The sequence below is a fragment of the Brachypodium distachyon genome, chromosome 4 (genome assembly GCF_000005505.3).
Source record: "Brachypodium distachyon strain Bd21 chromosome 4, Brachypodium_distachyon_v3.0, whole genome shotgun sequence".
In the NCBI taxonomy this organism is placed as follows: domain Eukaryota; kingdom Viridiplantae; phylum Streptophyta; class Magnoliopsida; order Poales; family Poaceae; genus Brachypodium; species Brachypodium distachyon.
Window position 1 is genome coordinate 17,508,371 of NC_016134.3, and position 20,564 is coordinate 17,528,934.

At 44.6% G+C, this 20,564-nt stretch overlaps 4 protein-coding genes across 4 annotated transcripts; 3 read left to right on the plus strand and 1 right to left on the minus strand.

Annotated features, from left to right (window-relative positions):
- Nucleotides 1-1,649: 1,649 nt before the first annotated feature.
- LOC100846146 (14-3-3-like protein GF14-D) lies at nt 1,650-4,546 on the minus strand. Its single transcript, XM_003577432.4, has 5 exons — nt 3,992-4,546; nt 3,322-3,400; nt 3,117-3,239; nt 2,136-2,252; nt 1,650-2,062 (listed from the first exon to the last, which is right to left on the minus strand). Exons 1-5 carry the CDS (start codon nt 4,408-4,410, stop codon nt 2,000-2,002), a joined length of 801 nt encoding a protein of 266 aa, XP_003577480.1. The 5' UTR covers nt 4,411-4,546; the 3' UTR covers nt 1,650-1,999.
- A 6,034-nt stretch (nt 4,547-10,580) lies between these two features.
- On the plus strand, nt 10,581-11,745 carry LOC100831578 (probable phospholipase A2 homolog 2). Its single transcript, XM_003575937.4, has 4 exons — nt 10,581-10,769; nt 10,915-10,957; nt 11,077-11,202; nt 11,285-11,745. The coding sequence occupies exons 1-4, from the start codon at nt 10,656-10,658 to the stop codon at nt 11,503-11,505; spliced, it is 504 nt and encodes a 167-aa protein (XP_003575985.1). The 5' UTR covers nt 10,581-10,655; the 3' UTR covers nt 11,506-11,745.
- A 5,974-nt stretch (nt 11,746-17,719) lies between these two features.
- Nucleotides 17,720-18,486, plus strand: LOC106866691. The gene is made up of 3 exons (XM_014902323.1): nt 17,720-17,852; nt 17,924-18,162; nt 18,271-18,486. Exons 1-3 carry the CDS (start codon nt 17,720-17,722, stop codon nt 18,484-18,486), a joined length of 588 nt encoding a protein of 195 aa, XP_014757809.1.
- Nucleotides 18,487-18,696: 210 nt separating this feature from the next.
- On the plus strand, nt 18,697-19,425 carry LOC106866692. The gene is made up of 2 exons (XM_014902324.1): nt 18,697-19,032; nt 19,111-19,425. The coding sequence occupies exons 1-2, from the start codon at nt 18,697-18,699 to the stop codon at nt 19,423-19,425; spliced, it is 651 nt and encodes a 216-aa protein (XP_014757810.1).
- Nucleotides 19,426-20,564: the final 1,139 nt, after the last annotated feature.

The following is a 20,564-nucleotide window of genomic DNA, read 5'->3' on the forward strand; positions in this document are numbered from 1 at the left end:
TGTGGTCGGATCCACCACCACCCGATGCCAGTGGCAACACAATGTTATTCCACTGCCACGCTGTTTGTAAGTTTATAATTCCTACACATGATACAGAGTTCTCCCTGTTTCTTTGGGATTTTTGTTCTTACAGAAGAAGCAGCAGCAGCGTAGACTGAACATTGACCCCCCCCCCCACCCACCCACACCCTATGTACATTTTTTAAGATTTAATTTTGACCAGAGATTTTTCCTGGTACCAACAAAATTGTAAAAAAATAGTCTTTATTCGACTAAACAAGGTGTGTGTAGCTTCCTGATGTTGGCTAAGTGGTTCAATCTTCGCTTTCAAAAGAACTTATATTTTTTGTTAAGGAAGGGGAACTTATATTGGGACGATCTAACCTATTTGGAGATCTTGTCCTACACTTGTTATATCATATCTTTTTCGTGTATATGAAATGATGGCTCGACTAACTCAATTCTTAGGAGAGATCATTTTCTCTTACTTCAAAAGTACTCCATCCGATTCATAATAAGAGTCGTTAATTTGGTTTATAGTTGTACTAAAGTTGTGCAAAATCACTGACATTTATTATGGATCGGAGGGAGTAGCTAAGTTCATTGAGTATCAGCAACGATGCCACGCAATAAGCGTATAGGTGAACTGATCGCTCATTAAAGTTATAAATTCTGCTCCCTCCGTATCATATCAAGTGACTTTCTATTACATATATCTAGATGATTTTTAGACAGAACTGCATTCAAATTTGAACAAATTTGAGTCAATTAATATGAGACGGAGTTAGTAAAACAAAAGCATGCGCCCTGTACGTCGGAACGGAGGGAGTAGGTCTCGGGCGGAAGTGCCAGTTCTTGGCCCAGGATGCGCATCAGATTCTCCCCCTGCGGTTCCAGCCTTGGAATGGAAGACGGAGCTTTCCAGGGAGAGGAAGACGAAACCCAGGGGCTGTTTGTTTTTTACTTCAGTTTGTATGAAATTGTAACTCTGCTTTCCTTGACTTGATAAAAAAAAAAAGCAGATCTTCCAAGATATAAATAAGCCCTGACTTCCTTGACTTCAGTTTGTATAAAAAGTGTGATGCTTTCTATGGGAACAAGGAACCCATCTCTTTTTCACCGCAGCTTCAACCGGCATCAACGACAAAGATGCTCTGCGAGGATGGATAAATTATTAAGATCACAGCAACCTCTGCAAAGCACTAACAGAAAGACATCTTCTGCAGTACGCAGGATTGAACGAACCTGGCCTCTCCTTTCGCAAAAAGCAGGAAAAATCATGGAATCGCCAGGGTCCCTGGATGGGACTCCCTGGTGTAACGATACGATCGCATTTACCTTTCACTCAAAGCGCCACTGATATTTGACCAAGAAACCAAGCTGCCAGTTAAGACTTGACCAAAACAAGCATCATTCAGCTAAACGCCTAAACCGTGGACAATCTTCTCAATCAACCGAGTCAATGATACATTTCCGAGTCGTGCAAATGACCACCTCAATCTATGAGATAGTTCGAGGAGACCAAGTGATTTGAGGAAGTTCGGCCAAAGAGAAATTGCCAAGACAACCATCATTCAGACAAACCATGAACAATCTTCTGAATCAGACCACGATACAAAATCGACTCGAGACGATCGAAGGAGATCAGGTGTCAAAAGACTGGTTGAGCCAAAGATTAACAAGACAGTTCAAGTTCAGTAGAACAGTACTAGTTAATGAGTCTTGTCAAACATGATTGATATAGCAAACATTCTAATGGGTGAAAAAGAGCAGGTTTTTGCTAGTGGCCATTGGAACAAGAAAACCATGATCCAGCCAGCATTTATCAACACAAGAAAAGCATAGCCCAGAAACTTCTAAGTACTTAATTAAACAGCGTTGTCTGCTCATCGACACAGCGACGATAGCAGCATGTATGCTAGAACATAGCTATCAAATCCAAGTCCCTCGATTTTCATTACCCCCAACAACCGCTGGTGGATCAGACTGGTGTCTGAGCTTACTGTCCATCTCCAGATTCTTTTGGAGCCGGGGCTTCCTTGATCTCATCACCACCATCCTCCTGTACAAAGAAATAAATCAGCATAAGAACCATGAAGATGGGAAGAACTACAAAACAGATCAAGGAAACTCACATTGGTGTCAGATGTCCATAGAGTCAAGTTGTCACGCAGGAGCTGCATGATCAAAGTGCTGTCCTTGTAGGATTCTTCACCCAGACTGTCCAGCTCTGATATAGCCTCATCAAAGGCCTGCGACAAACATGGACGTTCAATGAGAAGATTCCATATTAAGTCAAAGGACAAGTACAACAAATGGATTTAAGTCAGCTTTTTTCCTAGCTTTGATTTTATACGATACATGCATGCCGCATGGCTAGTACATAATCATCGATAATACAAATCAACAATTACCAAGTATCCTCCATTTTAAGTTCTCACTTTTCTTCCCAATCTAGGTAACATAACACGTCTAAGTGGAATGTATATCTGATAGGCCATGTAAGTTTTACACCTAAGAAACAACTAGAGGAATGTTTTACAGTTCACACAATATTTGGGGATATATTACTTTACCTGTCAACTCAAATGCCATGAAGGACAACAATTGCATGCAGCATGCAAAGCAGATAGCACGAAAAATGTAGAAAAGTATCAGATAACACATTATAAATATTTATATAATTATAACTACCAACTACTGACCTGCATTTGACAGAAATCTAATACTGATAACCCAAACCAATTGTGCAAGTAGCACAAGCAAGAGCAGGAATGTTGCAGGAAGGTAAGAATCCTTCACAAAGATTAATTGACAATTTAAAAGAATGCTTGCGAGATGTGCCATCTGCCAGGAGATGCAGATAGTACAGTTGGGGGTTCACCATAAACTAATGATGGCTAAAAACATCCATAAAGGCATGCTAGTAACTGTGCAAAATTTTAGAAAATGCTAGCCGGCAATCTGCTTAATGAAAATAGCAGAAAGTGTTAGTAAGACATTGTTCTGGTTGTCCGTTAGAAAAATCAAAACAACTCGTGACACACACGCCTGATATCACAGCCTGGTAATCATGGTAACTGAAACAAATGGAGATGGAAGCAGAGGCAGCAGACCTGTTTTGCAAGGTTGCAGGCACGGTCAGGAGAGTTCAAGATCTCATAGTAGAACACAGAGAAGTTAAGTGCAAGCCCAAGCCTTATGGGGTGAGTCGGAGCCAAATCTGCAAGAGCAATGTCCTGCAAACAAGGCACAAAACTAAGGTCAACGGATCAACTTGTCATGCCTATAACTACAAGTAAAATTGCCTCCATCAGTAACCTGAGCAGCTTTGTAGGCGTTCATGGTGCTCTCTGCGGCTTCCTTCCTCTCAGCGCCAGACTTAAACTCCGCGAGGTACCTGCACAATACTCAGAAGGAGAAATCAGCTATTCATTGCAGTACAACTTAATCGTAACCAAGAAAACTCGCAGCCAACAGCAAGCCTCCCCTTAGACAAACAAGTATCACACGTTATGTAATTTTTACTTGTCACCACTCAGCAAAATAAACCATGCATATCCATATACAAAGACCACTAGTTAACTTTACCTACACACATGAAAATAAACCGTGCATATCCATATACAAAGACCACAAGTTAAACTTTAGCTACACACCACTGGGAATCAAACTCCCGCCCCTGTGATGCTACTCGTACAAGAGATTATAAAACCTTAAATTTTGACATATAAACTATCGTTTCATAGACCACACAGAAAGGCCACGTCTAAAACCCTGTCCTACACGGCACCACTAAAAGAAAGGAAGCCCTCATAAAATTGTAAAATAGCAGATCAATCAAATAAATCTAAGCATCAAATCCCTCCACTACATGCATAAAGGTCACGCATTCCATCAGCAGATCGGACCATATATACACACGCAAAAATCAGATCTCCCGGTCATGGATTCGAAATATCGCACGACATGGGCCTCGCAAATAAAATACCTGTGGTAGTCGCCCTTCATCTTGAGGTAGAAGACCTTGGACTCGGCGGCGCCGGCGGAAGGGACGAGGTGGGAGTCGAGGAGGGCGAGGATGCCGTCGCAGATCTTGGCGAGCTCGGCCTCGATCTTGCTGCGGTAGGTCCGGATGGTAGCGGCGTGGGACTCGTTGCCCCGGCCTTCCTCCTTCTGCTCGATGGAGGAGATGATCCTCCAGGAGGCCCTGCGGGCGCCGATGACGTTCTTGTAGGCGACGGACAGCAGGTTGCGCTCCTCGACGGAGAGCTCCTCCCCGGGGCCGGCCCCGCCGGTGGCCTTGGCCACGCGCTCCATGAACTCCACCATCTCCTCGTACCGCTCCGCCTGCTCCGCCAGCTTCGCCATGTACACGCTCTCCTCCCGCGTCGGCTCCGCCGGCGACATGGCTGCTGCTTCTCTCGCTCGCTCGCTGGCCGGGGTCGGAGTTTGGGGGAAGGAAGGGCAGCGGATCCGGGGACTGGACGGAAGGAGTAGGAAGGAGAACGCGTTTGTTGGGGGGGAGATGGGGGAAGAGGAAGGGAGGTGGGGGGGGGATTTGAGGAGGGTCCCCCGGGGGCGGAGGGAGCGGGGCCCGCGTGTCAGAGGGAGCGTGGGGACGCGTGGCGGTCAAAGCAGCGATGCGGGCCGCGCGGCGCAAGGAGCGGTGCGGCGGGCAGGGCGTGTGAGCGTTTCTGTGGCGGGGAGGAGTTGGGAGGTGGATGGCGTTCTATTGGCTGGATTTGCTGTTTGCTGTGTGGAGGATGGTAGGGTGACAGAATGGGGGCGTGGGTGGTGATGCGGGGCCCATGCTGCAGCGGCAGCGAAATGGGGGGTTGCGCCGTTTCGAGCGATCTGTGCAGTGCAGGGCCTATGCTGCAGCGACATGGAAAATTATTTTTATTTTCTGAGAAAGTACTATTAGTAAAAATTACTGTAAAATGAAGAAACCATGTTTATGGCAGCATAAAAAGAATGTATGATGAAAACAATATTTCTAAGCACTTCCATGAAACTAAGCACTAATTTGCCATAAGAATGTATAGAACGGTTGGCCACGTGTAAGAAAATTGTACTCCCTCCAGCCGGTATTACTTGTCGAAATATTACATGTATCTAGATGTTTTTACACATAGATACATCATTATCTTGACAAATTTGAGACAAGTAATCAGGAACGGAGCCACCATTTTTATTCATGAATACTGCTAATTTTACCTTGAAATTACTTTTATTGGGGGGGGGGGGGGGGGCAAAGCCACCCAGCGTGTCTCCGTCACCGCAAGTAATACCGATCGGAGGGAATAGTATTGGTTTTATTTAGAAGAAGACATCTAAGCTGCCAAAATGACAAGAGATTATCTTCCCTGGGTGAAGGGATGATCTTCGTGTGTAAATAAATCAATTTTCTCTATGGCGCAATGTATTCTCTTTCTCCTATGTTTTCTAATTTAAATCGTGACATGCATCCATTTGAACTAATGTGACCATTTGTTATTGCAAACAAAAATATTTACTATAGTATTATTTATGTACACTACATGAAAAAAAGAGCATAGGTCTAAGTGAAGATGTTTCCCACTTCTTAAACGTTTAGTCCTTCGTATAGCCATGGTTGCCACTACCTCACCTGCCTCGGCAACCATGGCCATGGACTCCATTTTGATTTTGGTAAGGACATGAAGATCTCTCACGTGGCTCGTTGGTGGTAAGGTCACCTTCACCACTCTAAAGGTTCTTTGTGAGTTGTTGTGTCCTCTTTCTAACCCATGTTTATGCAACTTACATCGAAGGGGGAGGAGGAGGAACATTCTTGAGAATAGGAGGTTGTCTTCTTCTTTTTCAAACCGCAATTTCAAATCAAAAGATTCCCATTCATGAGAGAATGAACACCCATTCGTACATTCTTCTGAGTTATTATGCTTGTTTTACGACTAAAATGCAAGGTAGTCCTTGAACATTACACGTATGTGTTGTAGTACATCAACTTGAAATTGTTAAATCTGTCCAATTAACCTAGTAAATGTAATAAATTTAGTCCAAAACCTCACACGATGAGTACTTTTTGCCACTCGACATGTCGGCGCAGACAAAACCACCGAACGAAGCTTACACACTAGAGAGGTGCGGGCCTCTTCAACTTGCACAAGAAGGTCCTCAACTTCCTTATCCCTCTTAAAATTCCAACTGTTAAATCTGTATATTACAAAAGAAACCATTATGTATAGAACCTAAGCGCCAAGAACCCTCTTGTGATCCTCATGTGCAAAGGGGAAGGGTTCTAGCTGTAATCAGGAATGATGGCACCGCACTGCAAAATTTAGGTTCCATCTCACCGATGTCCAAAACTATCCCATCTTGATATCGCGGAAGGCGTGTTGCGGCGCGAACGAGTGGTAGAGGCCATATTATGACAAGATACAAGCTATGGCATTTACCATAACGAGATGTTGCCACTACTGACTTTTACCCCTTCATTCTTTAGCTATATAAGACTAACGGTCGCAATTTGTTGTGAAAATTATTATAAGTGCAATAAAGTATTTTTGTTGTTGTTGTGACACTCGATGATTTTGCCACTTCATGTGCTAAGAGTGATTTCTCTAGGTGCTTAGCAATATAAGCCAAAGAACTCAATTTTGTCATAGAAAATATTTGGTCAGTCCTCCGCCGTTGGTATGAACATCACCTCGACCGTTCCCACGTAGATACGCTCGGAGAACAAGAAGACGAGGCTAGAGTATGTAGATTTTCCATCATCCATGTGGCTTTTTTCGAATTACACTCGTCATCCATGCCTCTCCGTCCCCCTCGATGCAACACACTCTCTTTGGGCTAAACTAAACTAAACCCAATTATAGCAATCTTAATAAATCAATTTAACCATTTTCAAGTTCATGGAATAAAATGAAAAGTAAAATGTACCAGAGGTCCTAATTCTTTTGAAAAGGTGCCATGTTAGTCCTAAATCTTTTAAAATGCATGGTTAGGTCCCAATATTATTTTTAAGTGGTTCATCACAGGTCCCTCTAGCGCATGCTCCCCACTGACCATATGATGTGGCCATTTGACTAATGCCACCGAGGATTGGGCCCACACGTCATGTAAGTACACGGATTAAAATCTCACATAAACCCCCTGCATCTAAGGTTTTTCCATTTGGTGGTCCCTGGTTGTTCTCTCCCCTTATTCTCTCCTCTGCCCCCTCATGTTAACCCTAGCTGTCGGCGCTAGACTGGAGCTCGCCAGCGATGAAGAGAGGGACAAGGACAACAGCAGCAGCGCCGCTGCCACCAGTAGCCCCTGCACTGGAGATCCCGCAGGGTGTTCTGTTGCGAGGTGGGTGGAAGGGATGGGTTGTCCTACTCCTCGTTGGGCTGGGGCGAGGTGGGCTGAAGAGGGGCGCGGCGGCATGAGCCGGCGGTGGGGAAGGCCGACGAGGCGCAGCGGCGGGACCAGGTCAATAGAGCATGACCGTAGGGGCGGCGGAGCAGAGCCAGGGCGCGGTAGAAAGGGGGTGTGGCGGAAGGAAAGGAAAACGATGAGAGAGGTCTGTTAAATGGAACAACCTTAACTGCAAGGGTTTTTCTGTAACATTTCAATCCAATTACTTACCTGACATGTGGGCCTAATTAATCCTAGGTTGCATTAGGCAAATGGCCACGGCGATACACCAAATGGCCCTGGGACGAACCACTTAAGATATTATTGGGACTTAAACGTGCACTTAAAAAGATTGGACTAACTTGATACGTTTGCTAAATAATTAGGACCTCCATTTTACTCTAAAATGAACACGTCTGACAAGCTGAAAAACTAGCGGGTCACATGCGCATCTTGATATGAGCAAACACGTCGTCGACATGTCTAATTTATGAGACATAAGAGCAACTCTAGCAGATACGGAATACAACCCTAATCCGAAAAATAACCGCCGCTTTTCGGATTCGGTGGGGGAAAAAACGCACCCGACTAGGTACTGAAAATGACCCTGATCCGGAAAAACTTTTCGGGGATCCGATCTCTCGGGCGAGAAATCCCAATATACGCGGGGTGGAGATTGGATTGGTGCAGAACCAAAACTGCGCTGATCTCGTTGGCGGGAGGGAAATTTCCGCTGCGCGCCAGAGCTCCAACCACTAGCCTTCGTCGCCGCCGATCTATTCGCCTGAGCTCCATCCGGCCAAGCACCGCTCCACAAAGTCCGGCATGAAGTACCCGAAATCCTTGTACTGCGGCTCCACGACGGCTCCCGGCGGCGCCAACCCTCCCGCAGCCAATCTTCATCTAATTGGGAGGTGTTGGGGTATAGTAAGAAATGGCGTTTGAGGGACCAAGAAGCAGCACTGAAGAAAAGGGATGATGATGATGATGAAAGTGATGCACCGAAAGGTGGGCGTAACAGCAAGAGGCCGGATGGAAGGAAGAAGGAGAAACGGAAGCTTAAGAAGACAGCCGAGTCCTCAAGTTTGAATGCCAAGTTCGATTAATTGATCAAGTCCAAAGAGATCGCTTTTGCCGCCAAATTGGAGCTCAAAAAGATAAATGCCAAGAAGAAGCATGAACAAAAACTGCAAAAGCTGCAAGCTATTCGTGAGGTTGAGCTTCAAAAGATCAATGTCGACGCGAGAAGGCCAAAACCGAGGAGGAAAAGACAGCAGCGCTTGTGCTTGCGAAGAAGAACAAGATCATGCTCATGGATCCAAGTGGCCTTGATCCACTTGCAAGGGAGTGGTGGGAGCTTCAAAGAGAGAAGGCGGCAGCGGCAGTTACAGAGACGCAGAGGCATCCGCAGCCGCTGCCGTAGCAACTCATGGCGATGATTGTGGAAATGGAGATTCCGTGGCAAATGGGGATGGCCAAGAAGACGAATTTCATACTTGATTTATTTATCATTCTTTTTTGTTGCGCAATTTGGAGAATTGTATCTGTCGAACGACGAACTGTCGATTTGCGTTTCGGTACCTGTTTCAGTTTTGCACGGACTCGGACAGAACATATACCGCATACCTCGTTTTTGGGTTAGTTTTTGGATCATGTTCTGGCTCCGAAAAACACTGCTCCGAAAAACACTGATTTCGGTAGACCGAATCAGCATTTATTCATTTCAGATTTTTCGGTTATTGCCAGAGTTACTCTAAGTAAAGTACTCTCCGTCAAACAAAAGATGTCTCAACTTTAACTAAATTTGAATGCATATATATTAAGCCATGTTTAGATTCATGAAAATTTTGACAAACTCTTCGGACATCTTTTTTTGTTTGACGGAGTGGGTAGCTTTATTTTGACAGCTCACGGGACAAAAATTTATCGATTCATGAATACTCCTGATCGATCCGGTACAGCATCTTTTCGAAACAGAATCCGGTGCATGCACTTTCTATTCCGAGCATCTTATCTTGGCCTTCGTGCATCTTCGAGGAGCTGAGCCGTCAATCCGTCATATGCCAATGGTTGAATGGCACCTTCGCAGCACATGGAGTCATGGACCAAGCCCTGCAGGCTGCAGCCATATATTACCGCGCACGCCGGGACGCCGGGTCACGCGCCGGCACGTCACGGGACCAGAGATTGGATCAACCGGTCGCAAGACGCAAGGCCTGCATCATGCATGCATGGGCAAATTGGGCATGGGTGGGCGCTGACCCACAACGAGTGAAGTGGTGGCCGCACGGCAGTGTTCGTACGCTGCTAATCTGCTATCTGGCACATGGACCTGGATCAACTGTTTGCATGTAATACAGTCGACAGATTTTCTGTGACCTTGTTGGGTTCACGTTGGAACACGACTGTTGTTCAGAACCGTCTTTTATTTTTCATGGTTCAGTTACATTAGTCAGGTGTTCGGATACGAGACTTTGTGAACACACGGGAAAATAGATCAAGGAAACACGAATTCCACATTTCTGAAGGGTGCGCCTGATTTCCCTCAACGGTATATTAACGCGTCGTTAAAGAAAAGAAAAAACACTCCCAGAACGCTTGGTTTTGGTCTTGCGCGGTCTGCCATTTAATTTGCTCCGCCCAAAAGCTCGCCAAGCACGCACGTACGTCGTCCTCTCCATTGGAGTAGTTTCCACCAAATGCGACGTCTATCTGCCAAGTTTTGTCGACAAGACCAAAGGAACAATACCATAATTAAGCCAGTCCAAACTGCCGTCCATGCATTGCAGCATTGGTCCGTCCCATGCATCCCAAAAGGGGATCACCAACACGTACGGATCAACCAAACCGTTGGGGTATGTTGAGCTAACAAAATCAGTCAGTCAAAGATTAATCTGCTTAATTGGCCTACACACTACACGACTATGCTTTTGCGCTCGGTCTCGGTTCATCCGAATTAAAATTAACTTGCACTTGATCTGCTAAGTAACAATACATGTGAGCAACCCCTGGCTTTGAGCTACTTAAAAAAGAATATATATGGTTCTTAATTCCAATATTACTATAGTAAGTACCAGTAATTCGTTATCGTCGTTGGAGACTTGAACGAACCCCTCCTACTCCCCAACGGTGCCACCAAACCGCCACCAAGACATAGCTAACATTCCTTCACTGAACCTCAAAGCCACCATTCATACACTGATGCGCGTACTAATCCAACCAAGCTGCCTTAGTTAGCTTGCCGTCGATATACTATACATTTTGTGAAGATGCACACGGGTCGTCTTCTTCCTCTCCTTCTCCTCCTGCTCGCCGCCGCCGATCGCTCGCTCGCCCTCGGCATCTTCGGCGCGCCGCCACCGTCCAGCGACCAAGACTCCTCGGTTTGAATTACATTCCCGTGCTTATATAGGAATCTTTATTTGACCAAGCAAGAGTTCTATCGGTTGACGATCTTCATTTGGCAGATCAATTCATATCAAGTTAAACTAATTTCTTTATTTTTTTCCCCTTCACCTCCGGCCACAGTGCAGCCGAACGTGCGAGTCAGTGTACTGCTCGGGTACCATAGGTCCGTATCCTGCTCCCGTACGCAGCATTTTTCTGCCTACGTACGTACGTGCAAACCAAATACGGAGTAAGAGAATAAATAAATAAATCGATTGATTCATGTATATACTCCGTATGCAGAGGCTCCGTTGATGCGGTACGGCAAGTACTGCGGCGTGTCGTACACCGGCTGCCCGGGCGAGGCCCCCTGCGACGCCCTGGACGCCTGCTGCATGCTCCACGACGCCTGCGTCCAGGCCACGGACAGTACGTGTTTAATTGGCACCAGCAATATATTCTACAGTACTTTGGGCATTAAGTTGTCTGACAGCTCCCACGTGTCGAGCAGACGACTACCTCAACATGTGGTGTAACCAGAGCCTGCTGGACTGCGTGGCGGCGGTGGGGACGGCGGCATCATCGGCGGCGGCGGCCGGCGGCGCCGCCGTCGTGTGGGCGACGTTCGAGGGGAACCGGTGCAACGTGACGGACGTCGCCGACGAGATCACGGCCATCCTGGAGGCCGCCGTGTACGCCGAGAGGATCCTGCATCACAGGAGCGCGCCTTAATTTGCTTAATTCACTTGTGTTTCGTTTCTGGTTGAAGTTGGCGGCTGTCCGGCCTAGAATTAGGAGAAGTTTGGTGGAGGTGGCTCAGCAAGCTGATGCGTGGTGGCTTGCGATTTGTGCAAGTCAGATCGATCATTCAGGCCTACCCGATGAACATTCACATTTTAGCAAAAGAGTGTGAGTTGAACTTCGTGCTAATTAATCAAGAGCTCAGAAAAGAGGTGCTCCACTTCGTGTAAATTCTGTTCAGGAAACTGAAAATCGAAAAACGTAGTGGGAAACTGCAAGCGTGAATGAAAATCAGAAGAACAAAAATCAAGTGCTAAAACTATTACTCCATATATCCTACTACTGCTATAATGAAGGCCCAGGGGCTTGTCAGCACCCTGCACACGGGAGGTCGCGTTAGCGAGTTCTAACCTCAGCATTTCGTAAGTACGTACGTAGCGGCAGACGTGATACGGTATGTTACGCCTTGGCTGATTCTAAAAATATCCCGTGTACGTACTTCTCCTACGCTCCAACGCCCAACGACTCGTATACATTTATGCCTTCTATTTATCGCAAAGGATACGATACGAAATACATCCACGGTACGTACGCCCACGCCGGTCTATCGACTTATCTACATGCACAAAGCTAGCGAAAGCATAGCCTGCACCGTGCAGCGCCCACCGGTCACCGGATCCTCCCCGAAGGAGAGAAGCCCAAATAACACGTGCATCACCCTGCCACAGTCAGCACTCAGCAGTCCTCGCGGAGTTCGCCGTAACTTTTCTGCATGGCAACAGACGAATCATTTTTTGTTGACAGGCAGACGAATCAATTCTAATTTTGCCAAAGTTCGGCAGATGACGGTATTTGTATTGCCGCTGTAGACATTTTTAAGGCAAGGGCAAACCAGCTCTTATTAGCAAGTGAGTGCAGCTAGGGGTGGAACCACGATTTGAACATGAGGAGCGAAAAAAAACCACACAAGAGATAAGACATCGCGATATATAAAAATCTCGGTGCGGTATGTATTGATATGAAGCATAGTACTAACAAATGTGTCCGTGTGCGAAAGAAATCTAAATTTCTGCGATATTAAATTCAACTCTATGATTACCAAGCTCGTCGAACAAGGGATAATCTCATAAGAGGTGACTTTTGCAGCTTAGATCAGAAATAAATTTGTTGACTTATATAGAATGGTTTAAATTGTTAAGTTAAAACAAAGACAAATCTAATTGTTAAATTAACTTGAGTTTAAACTGATAGCTCGATCAGAAATAAATACATACATAGTGATTGACATATTTGATGGCGGTTGTACATATACGGACGTGCGGCACCTCCGCACAATTGTGTACGTGCCCGTCCCGGCGACGAGGCAGCGAGCAAGAACGCCAGCCACCATGGAGTGCAGAACTGCAGATAACGAATTGACGATCTAAGGAAACGAGGCGACAGAACGCAGGCAGTCAGGCATGCCATCCGTGAGAGAGGCTTTTTACGGTACAATTTACAAATACTTCCTCCGTCTAACAAAGGATGTCTCAATTTTGACTAAATTTGGATGCATCTACATCCAAATTTTGACAAACTCAAGACATTTTTTGTTGAACGGAGCGAGTAGTAGTTTAGAGTAGTATTGACATGGTTATTTTGGAAAGATCAGCGATCCCTATCTCTAGATTTGGTTAGTATCGCCTAATTGATTTGCTACGATTGAGCGGAATTTTTTCTTCGCAATGCTTATTCTTAAACCAAAATTCACGTAAAGGTTTAAACAAACCGAACAATCAATATATAGTCGCTTTCAACCAATTTCACGAGATGAACCTAACCATGATTTCGGATTTCTCACATGAGTCACGGACTATAGGGTTGTTCCGTGAACCAAAAGAATTGACCAAAAGTTGACTTTTTAAACCATATGTCATGTGTGAACTTGGTCAAAAGTGATTATAGGATTGTCCGGTTGAGCAGAGAGAGTTAAACCAAAAAATAACTTTCAAGTGGTGAGTCATTAAACACATAATTACAGTGCATACACATTTTTATAATTAACGCGCAATAACAAATCAAATTAATAAAAGAGTACTATTCAGATTTAGATGTAGGGGTCGAGGTCTCTTTTTTCATCAAATATAAAAATATATATTTTATGGTCACACTTATGGTTATGTATTATAATGGAGGAAAGAAATCATCCTCATGGATGCATGTGGATTGTGAGGGATTTGTCTAAGATTTTACCTTTTTTACTAGTAGTAAAAGTAAACACTACTCATTTGATCTCCTAGTATTGATAGATTTAAACCCTTAGATCTGCTAAATGGAGGGCTTCTATTCATTCGTCCCTACCGTAAAATGCCTCTTTCAGATGTTTATTGGCCTTTTCTGTCTTTTAGTTTCCTGGGCTTTGTCGTGCTTGCCCCTGGTTCCACCCCTGAGTGCACCACTATTTATCTACTCTAATTTTTTAGGCAAACCAGCTCTTCAGTGTCTTGGATATCTCGGAGCTAACACCGATATTCCAAGCAAGCAGGTCTATATTCCACCGTATTCCGAGCAAAGAGAAAGCTTCATCAAACAATACTTGACACGACTTAAATATATCAACAGGTTGTTTGGATGTAGACATTGGGCCTAGATATTAGACATTGGTAGTGCAAAAGGACCAAATGGCAAGATTTAAGGTGTCTGGCTAGCCTAGATATTCATCTGTGGCATTCGGGCTCCATATTGGAGATCCAGCCCACCAGGCAAAACGGGCTCGGAGGCAATGTCGAGGTAAACCCCTCGACATTATTCGGCATTCGGGATTTCTGGTTCCATCGACCGACGCCCGCGCTCGAGTCCTCACGGACGCATTTTTCCCTTTTCCCTTCTCCTTCTAATTCTCACGCGACCACGCATGCAGTCGAGTTTGTCCTCAGTCCCGAGTGAAAGATCGAGTATGTCACAGAGGGGGGGGGGTGAATGTGACCAGTTTTAATGCTTTCTTCAAAATGAAGACTGAAGACAGTCACAGTGCTTCAACAATTTTTAGAGTAGCAGCGGAAAGAAGAAAGATGAACAGGTTTATAGCAGCGATGAAGACAGAACACAATGAATCAGTTATACTTCACAAAGTAAAAGTTGAGGAACGAAATCACCAAGACTGAAGACAAAGGGATTTGTTTTCGAAGTTCAGATTGTTGGTACAATCCTACGTCTCCGTTGAGGGGGCTGAGTCACACAAGACTCGCGGACACACAAGTCCACCCAATCCTCCTGAGCTAAGACCGAAGTCTCGCCCAGTTACTCGCGGTAGATCTTGAGGTGATCTCCGAACCTTCACAGACTGGTTGATGGCAAATCACAATCTTCGATTGCTCTTCAACACTGATACCACGTGATACGGGTACGGGTGGCCCGATCTTTCGATGAGATTGGTAACTCTCGATTTGGGTAGGAGGTGACGTTGACGATCCGACTACGGCCTAGGAGGCAGCGCCTTAGCAATCGATACACCAACTCCAGAGGGTTATCGATCACGCGGGGGCACGATCAACCTGACCACGAAGGTCTTTGTTCCTGCAAGCAATCGAAGAACAAGCAAGAACAAGATAAATAGCGGATGCAATCTGAAATTGCGAATATACTATATCAAACCAATGTCTCAACGAGACGATAAGTTGGGGTTCCGAAAGCGGTAAAACAGGTGGTCTAACCGACACACGCGATTACACGAAGTAGTAGCGATGGCTAACTTTTAACTAAACAAAACCCAAGTCTCCATGGGGGGGCTCATGGGGTATAAGTAGGAGGGGAACTAGGTGGTTTTCGGACAGGCCCTTGAGGGACTCCGAAACGGCCTAGGAATCCTCGTAAAACACAACGAAAACATCTAAAAATTGGCTGGACCCTATTATATGGCCTTAGGCCCAATAAAACAAGGTTATAACCCTCATCTTTGGCCCATAGATACCCATTGGAGGGAGAATCCTCCACTTGGCCGAAATCCCATTGATGAAGAGGATGCGGCCTTCTTCTCATCTCTCGTTATGGCGGTTTCAATGTTCTGAAATCATCACTTGAGCTAGCTCCCGCCACCTTGCTGCCACCTCCATGGTTTGCTGTCCAACGCTGATCCTTGAGGTGCAAGATAGGTCCTTCATTCCTAAAACACATACAAGAACCCATCTTAGGCAGCAGCATATTCTCACTAATATTAAATGAAGTACCGAGGAACGAAAGTACCTGATAATTTAGTTGTCGTGCACGAGCTCTAGTAATTGGTCCGTGTATCTCCGGTACTTGAGGTGTATGTGCTGTAGGGGCTATGGTTGTATCATTAGTTGGGATGTCCTCATCACTAGCCGTTTAGGTGATGCCAATCACCAAGAGTAACAAGCTTCAAGTGTTCAGCTAGAGAGGGGATCCCATTCTTCACGCTCAGTTCAGCTCTAATGGTTTTATCAGGTGTTCTTCAAAACAAATCACTCGGGATCACCACCGAATTCTTTGGGGTGGGTCATCTTATATAACCTTGGCCACGGCTGATCTAGCCGTTGTGACCCATTGGATAAAGTGAATTTGAGCCTCCAGCTCACACTTTATCACTTTGTCTCACAACGGTTAGATTAGGTAGTCAAGCATGAAAGCGACAGATTTTCAAACACATTTGAACCCAGAGTGAAGACTTCACGCGGAAGTTTCTGTGAAGCCTGAAATGCCTCATTCTTCACTCCGATGGAAAACACACAGAAAATGGTTTTCACCTAAGCTGAACATGAAGAATAAGGTTTCACCTAAACCAGCTCCACACTTGAAACCCCCCTTAATAGTACGGCGTTCCTATACTCAAGTGAAGAAAAAAGTTACGGAAAGATCTATGAAGAATGCTATGCTTCACGTTCTTCACTGAGTTCTTCATACTTCACGCCAGTACCTGTACTTCAATTTTTAGGGGTCATCGATGCTGGTTAAACCAACTCTTCTGAGGAACTAAAACCTGAAACACTCAGTGTACCTCATTAGTTCCTCAACCATGTTGTCATCATTCATCAAAACTCATATAGGGGCAAGGTTTCCCTTTCACCGATCTAAACCTCACGAGGCCCCTGGCGGCGGCGAAGGTATTGCTTCCCCCGTCTCCTCCTTCTCCGGTGGCGGTCTGCCTCCCGTCCCGGCGGCCCGTTCCAGCCCCGTCTCCCTCCCCTCTCACAGCTCTTCCTCTCTGCAGGTCTGGCGAGCGGCGGAAGGCTCAGGAGGCGACCTGGCGAGCGGCGGCAGGCTCAGGCGGCGGCAGTCTCCAGAAGGTCATGTCCTCCCCCTCCCCTTCCTCCTCCCCCTCCTCCACCTCCACCTCCTATTGCTGCACCGATGCCCTTCACTCTCCCTGTTCAATCTGATTTGGAAGTCACTTCTGTGGAGCACGTGTGGGCAAGAACAGCAAGACGATCTACGATTTCCCTACAGATTAGAGGTAAAAATTGTTGGATTGCCTTTGATTATAGCTCTGAACTTTTATTTTTTGGGAAATTGTATGGACATTCTAGTTTTACATTGGATGCCATGCTAATAAAATTGATCCACAATGTAGTTTCAAAATAGACGAACAGTTAGATATGGCCTCCTACATAACAGAAGAAAACAGGAGAAGAAAGAGGAGAAGGATTATATTCATTGAAAAATTCTTTGAATCCATTGTTCTTGTGATGGCATATCTTCTTGAACAATGGGGCCCGAGGGATTTAGTGAGCTTTAATGACGAGGAGCATAAAAACACTCTTAGAAAGTACTTGCTGAAGGATATGTATGATGGATCTGAAGCTGCATGCTATGATCAGCTACGTCTAACAAAAAGAAATTTTCATGATTTATACACTATGTTGCGTGAGAGGTGTGGTCTACGGGATAGTGTACATGTTGCCGTGGAAGAAAAGGTTGCCATGTTTTTGCTTGTAGTTGGTCATGGTCTCAAATGAGGTTGTTGCGAGGCCAATACAAGCGGTCTTTATGGACTACTAGTACACATTTTTCTCATGTGTTAAATGCTATTACATCTCTCTATGGAGAGTTCGTTAAGCTTCAGAATCCTACTGTGCAAGCTCCCGATGATTGAAAATGGAAGTGGTTTAGCAATGCATTTGGAGCATTAGATGGTTGTCATATCGATGTTTGTGTTGATGTGGCTGACCAAGGAAGGTACCGAAATAGGAAACAAGATATCTCCACTAACATGCTAGGTGTTGTTGATTGGAATATGAAATTTCTGTATGTCTTTCCTGGCTGGGAGGGTTCAGTCTCTGACTCAAGAGTCTTGCGTGATGCAATGAGAATAACTCGCCAAGATGCATTTGTTGTACCTAATGGTATGACTCTTTGTCTTGGCTTTTTTTTTGGTTTACATCGATTGTTAGCTAACTTACTTGCTTGACCATAGGAAAATATTACTTGGCTGATGCTGGTTACATAAATGGACCAGGATTTCTAACACCATTCAGGTCTACTCGGTATCACTTGAAAGAGTGGATATCAAGTCAACAACAATCCAAAACAGCCAAAGAGTTGTATAATTTGCGTCACTCTGGTGCTAGAAATGTGGTAGAGAGAACTTTTGGGTTGTGGAAGAAAAAATGGGATATCTTACGTTCTCCAAGTTTCTTTGACATAAAGGACCAGGTAACATATATGTCCATGTGGTGTTGACTAAAGGCTAACTAAAATAAAAATGCTTACTTGGAATTAAATATTGTTGTAGACCGAATTATAAGTGCTTGTTGTGTGTAGCACAACTTTGCAAGGGATAGGCAGCGTGTGATGGATGACTTGCTGCTTCCTGAAGTGGATGCTGAAATAGTAGCTCAGCCAATCGATCATGTAGATGATGCTGGTTACATTAGAACTGTTCAAGTCATGAACGAATGGACTAACTTCAGGAACCAATTAGCTGATGGCATGTTTGCTGATTACCAAGTGGCCCATGTGGAACTAGAGGCGGAGTAGGATGCATGAGTTAGCTAGCAACATTGGATATTTTGTACTAGCTAGCTGGAATAGGCTTTTGGATATTGTGTGCTAGCTAGTTGATGGTGATATTTTCTAGATGCATCATGAGGACGAACAAAGTAATATAATTTGTGTGGCTGCTGTACTTGTGATGTTTTAATATAATTTGTGTGGCTATTGTACTTGCTTTTCTTTAATCGTAGGTCCATGGCTGAAGCGGGAGGAAAGAAGTTCAGTAGAAGTTATGTGCAATGGACTCCTAAGATGGACAGTGCATTGTTGGACGTGTTTGTTGAGCATCACAACAATGGTGATCATGCCCAAAATGGATGGAAGCCACATGTGTACCATAACGCCATTAAAGCTGTACGTGAGAAGTGTGGAGTGGATGTCACGAAGGAGAAAATTGTATCAAGGTGCAAAACTTTTGACAAGGATTATGAGATTCTTAGCAAAATTCTTGCTCAAAGTGGATTTGGTTGGGATTGGGAAAATAAGGTGCTGCTTATGGATAGTGATGAGGTGTGGGACAAATATGTGGAGGTGCGTCACATGCCATTTGCTTATTCTGTATTTTTTTCAAACATAACAATGGAACTTTATTTTCTTTTCTGTTTGTAGGCTAATGAAAAAGCAGCTATATACAAGAACAAAGTTATCCACAACTGGCATGAGATTTGTATCGTATACTCAAAAGACAAGGCCAATGGTGAGGGTGCTATGACTGGTAATGAGACCGAGGTTGATGCAACAGCACAAGAAAATGATATGTCTCCAGGTATTGTTGAGCCAGCACCAAAGAGGCAGCGTGCTAGTGAAGCACTGTTGTGCATGGTTGGAGAGATGAAGACATCATTCAATGATGCCTTGAAGACAACCCAACCATTAACAATTCCTCAGGGTCCTCCTACTAGTGAGATGCTGCACTTAATATGATACCTGGGTTGTCTCGTCCTGACAAGCTGAGATCCTATTCGAGGCTAATCCAGAGTGAACGGAAATTTCGAGTGCTTATGGATCTCCCCATGGATGAGAGGAAGGAATGGCTTTTGCTGATGTTGGCTGATGGGGTTTGAAAGTTTGTGACTTCTTATTATGCTCCTGTGTTCATTTCGTATGAGACTATTTAATTTGTGTGAGACTTTGTATTGTCTGAAGATGGTTAAATCTAGAACTTCATATTATGCTATTGTGTTCACTTTGGTGGATTATGCATGTCAGATTCTAGTACATGTACATGTTTAAAAAAATTATTTGCTTCTGGTCAGAATTACTATAATGTTGTGGCTGCTGTGAAGAATTTTGTATTGTTGAAATGTTACACATATACACATTTGCCATACTTACAGAACAATGTAATCATCGTATAGTTTCAATGCATCACTTTGGCCATCCAAACAGGATTTGGCATTCAACCTCAATATCATGTCTGGGTTCCAAATATCAAAACATCAAAACAAAAGTATTAGCATTCATTCTCAATATCAATACATCATGATATTGGCATTGGAACCAATTCAATGCCAAGCATCCCAATATCTACATCCAAACAAAGCCCAAGGGTCTTTCTGACGAGGCTTCTTGTGCTCTTTGTGACCAAGAACTTAAAACCATTGATCATCTTTTGCTGCAATGTTCCTTCTCCATGTCACTCTGGTTCGAGGTTCTTTTGATTTTTGGATGGGGCTGTTGGACGCCGTCTTCGTCGGGTTCGCTTAAGGCTTGGTAGTCTGGCTTTACCTACACGCTTCAAGGGACAGCTCTCAAGAAGGCAGGCTCTCTCATTCTCTTGTTGTTGCGCGAGATTTGGCTCTAGCGTAATGCCCCTAGATTTCGCAATACAGACAGGCCTGTCCCTATCCTGCTGGATGCTATCTGCTTAGATATAAGTAGGTGGAAACAAGTGGTTTGCTCAGAGGGTAGTTTCTAGTTTGGGGCCTTTTTTTTGTGTTTTACAGAGGGTCGTTACATTTTACACAAAAAACACTTCAGACTTTAAATAAAAGGAAATAAAAAGACTTGGACATCTCAAACCCTAAACCGAAGTAAACGTAATTTTTAATTGAGCTTGGCCA

What these genes read in the sequence shown, in the direction of transcription:
- LOC100831578 (XM_003575937.4), top strand. Translation starts at nt 10,656, where the DNA reads ATGCACACGGGTCGTCTTCTTCCTCTCCTTCTCCTCCTGCTCGCCGCC. An exon ending in CCAGCGACCAAGACTCCTCG is followed by an intron (nt 10,770 to 10,914) that starts GTTTGAATTACA and finishes CTCCGGCCACAG; the next exon opens with TGCAGCCGAACGTGCGAGTC. An exon ending in GTACTGCTCGGGTACCATAG is followed by an intron (nt 10,958 to 11,076) that starts GTCCGTATCCTG and finishes CTCCGTATGCAG; the next exon opens with AGGCTCCGTTGATGCGGTAC.
- LOC106866691 (XM_014902323.1), top strand. Translation starts at nt 17,720, where the DNA reads ATGCTAGGTGTTGTTGATTGGAATATGAAATTTCTGTATGTCTTTCCT. An exon ending in TGCATTTGTTGTACCTAATG is followed by an intron (nt 17,853 to 17,923) that starts GTATGACTCTTT and finishes GCTTGACCATAG; the next exon opens with GAAAATATTACTTGGCTGAT. An exon ending in TCTTTGACATAAAGGACCAG is followed by an intron (nt 18,163 to 18,270) that starts GTAACATATATG and finishes TGTTGTGTGTAG; the next exon opens with CACAACTTTGCAAGGGATAG.
- LOC106866692 (XM_014902324.1), top strand. Translation starts at nt 18,697, where the DNA reads ATGGCTGAAGCGGGAGGAAAGAAGTTCAGTAGAAGTTATGTGCAATGG. An exon ending in TGTGGGACAAATATGTGGAG is followed by an intron (nt 19,033 to 19,110) that starts GTGCGTCACATG and finishes TTCTGTTTGTAG; the next exon opens with GCTAATGAAAAAGCAGCTAT.
- LOC100846146 (XM_003577432.4), bottom strand. Translation starts at nt 4,410, where the DNA reads ATGTCGCCGGCGGAGCCGACGCGGGAGGAGAGCGTGTACATGGCGAAG. An exon ending in ATGAAGGGCGACTACCACAG is followed by an intron (nt 3,401 to 3,991) that starts GTATTTTATTTG and finishes AGTATTGTGCAG; the next exon opens with GTACCTCGCGGAGTTTAAGT. An exon ending in CCTGCAACCTTGCAAAACAG is followed by an intron (nt 2,253 to 3,116) that starts GTCTGCTGCCTC and finishes TGTTTGTCGCAG; the next exon opens with GCCTTTGATGAGGCTATATC.